At 40.3% G+C, this 5,965-nt stretch overlaps 1 protein-coding gene across 1 annotated transcript; it reads left to right on the forward strand.

The window, feature by feature from the left end:
- The first annotated feature begins 894 nt into the window (after positions 1-894).
- Positions 895-5,470, forward strand: LOC105617274 (V-type proton ATPase 16 kDa proteolipid subunit). Its single transcript, XM_012198840.1, has 3 exons — positions 895-970; positions 4,459-4,648; positions 4,831-5,470. Exons 1-3 carry the CDS (start codon positions 895-897, stop codon positions 5,033-5,035), a joined length of 471 nt encoding a protein of 156 aa, XP_012054230.1. The 3' UTR covers positions 5,036-5,470.
- The last annotated feature ends 495 nt before the right edge of the window (positions 5,471-5,965 follow it).

The following is a 5,965-nucleotide window of genomic DNA, read 5'->3' on the forward strand; positions in this document are numbered from 1 at the left end:
ACGTTAAACCTAAACTTAAACCTAAAACTAAACGTAACGTAACCGTAACAACTTATATACCTACCTACTATATATATATATATATATATATATATATATATATATATATATATATAAAATAATGAAATAAGTTTTATCTATAAAATATTATTTATAAAATGTGAAGAGAAAAACACATTCAGCGTAATCCGTTTTCATTTTATTATCTCTGTAATCATATCGATATTCACGACTATGTCATTTACTCTACTCTTTAAAAACTCGCGATACTCAGCTGACAGTTTAAATATCCGGTCATGTGCCTATATACGTAAATGGCAAACTCATTAAAAAGGATTGTTTTTAAGTTTATAATATATATCATCAAACAATATATATCATCAAACAAATATCATCAAATATCGTGGGATCGGAAAAAACATTTGCGCTATATTCCGCAGTAACAGAATTCAATCGAAAAAGACCACATTGAACAGAAAATCGAGCGGAAAACGTATGTCACGCGCTCGCGAGAACTGAATAGCCGATGCGTAGAAGCGATGCGCGTTGTACGCAACCAATCGGCGAGCCCAACGTTAGTCGACTGGGGATGAGACGCGATACACGATTGGTCGGCGGCTCGAGCTCACAGCCAATCACGAAAGGACTGATGCGACATGCCGCGACAGCGGCCACCTTCCACCGCGTTGATCGCTCGTCACTCATCACATGACCCGCGCCACTGTACTCCGGTAGTCCGGTAGGCCATATTTGACAGTGGGCCACTAGTTTAGCGCCGTGAGTGACGTGAAGATTGCTTTGCGTTCGACGATCCCGCGCGACCGATCTCCGTGCAACCTGTAAATATACACCCGCGATCGACTTGACCGCCGAGATCCAACAAACCAGGCCACAATGAGTACAGAAGAAGCCCCGATGTACTCGCCGTTCTTTGGCGTTATGGGCGCCGCCTCTGCCATCGTATTTTCTGGTGAGTTTCGACTGTTTGTCCCGTCGCCACCTCGTGATCTCGCTCATTCGCTCGCTCGCTAATACATGCGGTGCGCATTGCGCTCGTTGACGACGTCGGCGAGAAGGAGACCGCGAGGCACGTCTTACAGGTCTTACAAGTCCTATTGCGTCTCGGGGTCTCCGCGTACTTGGCTCATTGATGTCGACGTCGCGCGTCAACGTTGTTCATCGACGTCGTCCCCGTAGGGGCGCCGATATAACGTTTCTCACGCCATTTTTCTCGCGCAGCGTAAGACAAATGAAAATCGTGCGAACAGCGCGGCGCGCACGGATTATCGATCCTCCCCGCGAACGGCGAAGAAGAAATGCGGAGGAGACTGGAGAGCTCTCATTTTCCACGGGGCGTACGCGGACGTGCGGCGACGTCATGTGCCGCGAGACGCGTGACGAGCCACGACAACGGTGACGTTATCCTTCGTAACGGAAACCGTAATAACGAAGCTCCTATGAAAATTTCAACGACCTTATCTTATCTCGAAAATTGAGGCTGTCTCGTTCAGCTACCGTTGATGGTTCCTCTTGTATCGTTTCGTTTTCTATGTCGTTTACTTTTGTTCCGTTTCCATTTGTTGTTCTCCCTTTAAATTATTTCTCTTCTTCTCACGCCGAACGTCTTGTTCGGCCCTACAGATTTGGCAAATTCCCGAGAAAAGATGGTCCAAGAAATCTGCGTCGGTCGCGCTCGCGCATTCCCTGTTCCTGGGGAACGCGTTTTATTCGCGAATTAGCGCGGAATAGCCAGACCGGGCGCAGCTGTTATTTCGTAATGCTGACCTCGGTCGAGCGGTAGCGACTTAGAATTTTACGAGCCTTGGAAAAGAGATGCAGAACGGACAGATGGATAGACGGAGGAAACAGACGGACAGACCGGGCGTGCGCCTCGTGCGTGTCACGAGACGCGTTCACGCGTTTCCCCGCCACGCCGCGCCGATTGTCTCCTGCTTTCTTACCTGCACCTCACCTGTACTTTTTACACCTTATCCTTTTACTTTTCAATTTTTTTTTGTTAATGTTAAACGGTGTCTACGATTAGATTTTAAGACGTAAAACTTAAATCTCAAACCGAATGAAATTGATCAACCACAATTGAATACGAAGAGAATAATCGACTGTGATATAATTTGTGACTGAATAATTTTTTACGATTTAAGACTTAAAGCTTAGTTTTTACACCCCTTAAAATTTTATTGTAGATGCCGCTTTACAGCAAAGTCGATCTGTCGTTTTCTCGATCGCGCTTCTTCTTGGAAGCGTCTCAGCTTAGGAAAGTATAAGTGCAAGAAAACTACAGATCATCTGCTTCCTCGTGAGGCGAATGCGCTCCCGACTCTCGACGCGTATCGATTTACAATTAATGATTTTCCCGAATTCGTGGTAAACGGTGACCCCCGGGAACTGCCGCCACCGCCGCTAGCGAGCGTCGCTTTTACCCGTCGGGGAAGATCAATACGAATGCCTTTTCCCGTATGTATGCGCTCTCGGCACTCAGCCTTTTCGTCGGGAATGCGGGATCGCGTCGTCAGGAGCAAAGGTCGCGATTTTCTTCATCACTCTTCCCTGAAGAATCGATATCGATCGCATAGATGACCTCCGTCATGAGATTAGATTTGTTCACTTTATAGATTTGCACTTTTTGCACTCAGCATCTTTGCTTTCTCTCTCTTTAACGCTCTATAATATATTGCGATGTGTGCTTCAACGGAAATTGATCGTGGGCCGATTCGGCAATCGCATCCGACTTGCGTGTATTGAGAGAATTTCGCTTCAACGTGCCTGCTCATTAATCTTCGTGACGAAAATTCGGCGAAAAAGAGACGAATTTCGAAATGCAAGAAGGGGTAGCCCACTTGTTTGATCTACAACACCTCGTGCGAGCCAAGCATAATCGAATTACGAGCGCTCAAGAGGTGTTTATTTATATATGATAAGGCATGCATATATGTTCGCACACGATAAGGTTCGTAGCAACGATGATTAAATAGCCACGAGCATGACGTTATTAGAGTAGGATGTTAGGGCTACGAGAAGAGAGAAAAAGAAAAAAATGACATTATTGCCTCTCCCAGCCACGCGCCACGCCTCCCTACTCACGAGATGGAACTTGTGCGATTGTCATGTGACTGCCAACGTGAGAATCATGTGACTGCGATTTCCAGGCTGGGCTGGGTCAGACTGGGTACCCGGTGTTACGGGGACACCTGGCGACTACTAGCGACGTCCCACGATCGGGATCGTCGACGACGACGCACAAGAAAGCAGGAAAATGACTCGGATGAAAATTATTTTCGTCGCTTCTCCATTGGGACAAGTTCGATCGATAATCCTTGTAATTGTCAAGGAATATACTGTCCAAAAAATACGCGTGATGCTTGCAATTTATGATTCCTTTTTTTTTCATTTTATCAAATTTTCTCCCAAAAGATTTAATTTGTTTTACGTTCGCCAATCATCTACAGCAACGGTCTCTAAAATGAATTCCCATCTTATATGTAACAACATTGTGAAAGCAATAATGGTGTAAGTCATTTTTTAAATCTATCATCTTGAGGACATTGATGTAAACATGAAAGAACCTTTTCTTTTTCGAAAAATAAAAGTGACTTATACATTATGATTTTCACTCCATGTTTTTTCTCACACAATTAAATAATTTTATTCGAATATTTCAGAGTATAGAAAATATCTTCAACTTTTTATCTATAAACTTTTATTAAATTTATAAACGATTAATGGCGGAGGAAAGAGTATGTAACTCATTTGATATATACCTTTGTAACAGATTTATTACTATATTTATATTATAGATATTTATATTATAATTTGTTACGTTCCCTTTTTATTATGAGAAGATATTTTGTAGTAAGATTATTTATATTTAATTATTATAGGAAAATAAAAAGAACTAAAAGCCTTTTGAATTATTCATTGTAGTCATAGACAATTAGAATATTTATGAGAATAATGGAGCAATCCGTAAGGTAACATCTCAAAGTGCTAAGAATGAGAATGAAGATTCCCAAGTTTGAGTTTCAATTTGAGATTCCGTTAATTTTTCGATAATTATTGCTAATATTTCTTACCGTGTTTATTTGTTATACTACGACGAAATATGCACATATACAATTATCAAGTTATCGTTCAGTATTTTCCGTTTCATATAAAATCCTGCATTATTATCCTATTTTTTATTTTACTACAACAGATGTTGAAACTACTGTCAAACTATCATATATTTAACAAGCAATTTAATTTAGCTATCTATAAATGTTTCAAAATGTTTTGTACCTGATTATTAATATTCAATTCTGTAACTTGTAAAACACTGAGATGTTGAATATATATAAATCAATTTACATGAATATATTATATAAAACAAATAATTCTTATTAATTTATATTTTTGTTACAATTATACGAATCACTAATAACGAATTATTTTGTTTCACAGCTCTGGGAGCAGCATATGGCACAGCAAAGGCCGGTACAGGAATCGCAGCGATGTCTGTCATGAGGCCAGAATTAATCATGAAATCCATTATTCCCGTTGTCATGGCAGGTATTATTGCCATTTATGGTCTTGTAGTAGCAGTACTCATTGCGGGTAGTCTTGGGAGAGCCCCTAAATATGACCTGTACAAGTACGTATCTTTTATACATATCAATCTGTTATTATTTAAATCTTTCTACATTAAGCAGCGTTTTATAATATGGTAATTAAATATTTTTACGTTTATCATACATGCTCTGTTAAAAGAATGTAAACGCTTATTGTTTGCAGTAGACTCTATAATTAATGAGATATTTTTGTTCTGCTTATTAGTGGTTTCACTCACTTGGGTGCTGGTTTAGCTGTAGGCTTCTCTGGTCTAGCAGCTGGATTTGCTATTGGCATCGTGGGTGATGCTGGTGTAAGAGGTACCGCTCAGCAACCTCGTCTTTTCGTCGGCATGATCTTGATTCTGATCTTCGCCGAAGTATTGGGTCTCTACGGCCTGATCGTCGCTATCTACTTGTACACAAAGTAAACGGTCAGTAGCGGCATCCTACTACCTGCCATGGCTCCATGCAAGACATGTCGCCTGCAACCAACAGCGCTCCCCGACTACTATTATGCTACAACTTGTTTCGACATATTTTACTTAATCACGTTACTCCATGCATACCTAATTACCATCTCGGCTCATCTCTGCGCGTTCCCCTGTCATACTAAAAAAAATGATTCATCTATTTAGCGTACGGACATTTAACCACATCCATGCATTATTTGTCACACGGATTGCATGATTATATCGAAGGTGCTGCGATTGAGAAGTGCGGCCGACTTTTTTTTTTCTTAATTTCGCGACACTGATGCGCAACGACGCATTTCGACACTGCAGTGTATGGAGAAGCGAATGTAAAGTGGGAAAAAACGAAAGAGTGTGGAAAGCAAATATCGACAGGGAAATACATATTTAGAGAAAAGATCTCCTGTGTTAATCCCATCGTCGAACATTTCTTTTTCACTGTATAGTAATCATTTATAGCTTAGTACGACATTGAATTACCAGTTAAAGTAATCGGCTCTACTGAGTGTATAAAGGAAAATATGTTATTGATAAAAGAATATTTAGCACAATTATATATATATATACATATATATATATATATATATATAATATATTATAAATGCAATCGCGAAACGGCAGGTACGCGAATAGGAAACACAAAAGAAAACTAAAGAAACGAAATTATATCATCGGAATAGAAATATGTAAGAATAAGTAACACGCAAATTATGCGTGGTAAAACGGCGTAATATAACAGAGCGAGAAAGGAAGAAGAGAGAGAGAGAGAGAGAGAGAGAGAGAGAGAGAGTAGTTATGAAGATAGTACGTACGAGAACAAGTACTCGTCGTAGTAAGTAAAGTAAGTAGTTAGTAACGTAAGTAAGTTAAGTACGAACGTAAGTAGTA

Source organism: Atta cephalotes (assembly GCF_000143395.1).
Source record: "Atta cephalotes unplaced genomic scaffold scaffold00012, whole genome shotgun sequence".
In the NCBI taxonomy this organism is placed as follows: domain Eukaryota; kingdom Metazoa; phylum Arthropoda; class Insecta; order Hymenoptera; family Formicidae; genus Atta; species Atta cephalotes.

What these genes read in the sequence shown, in the direction of transcription:
- LOC105617274 (XM_012198840.1), top strand. Translation starts at nt 895, where the DNA reads ATGAGTACAGAAGAAGCCCCGATGTACTCGCCGTTCTTTGGCGTTATG. An exon ending in CTCTGCCATCGTATTTTCTG is followed by an intron (nt 971 to 4,458) that starts GTGAGTTTCGAC and finishes TTTGTTTCACAG; the next exon opens with CTCTGGGAGCAGCATATGGC. An exon ending in CCTAAATATGACCTGTACAA is followed by an intron (nt 4,649 to 4,830) that starts GTACGTATCTTT and finishes TCTGCTTATTAG; the next exon opens with TGGTTTCACTCACTTGGGTG.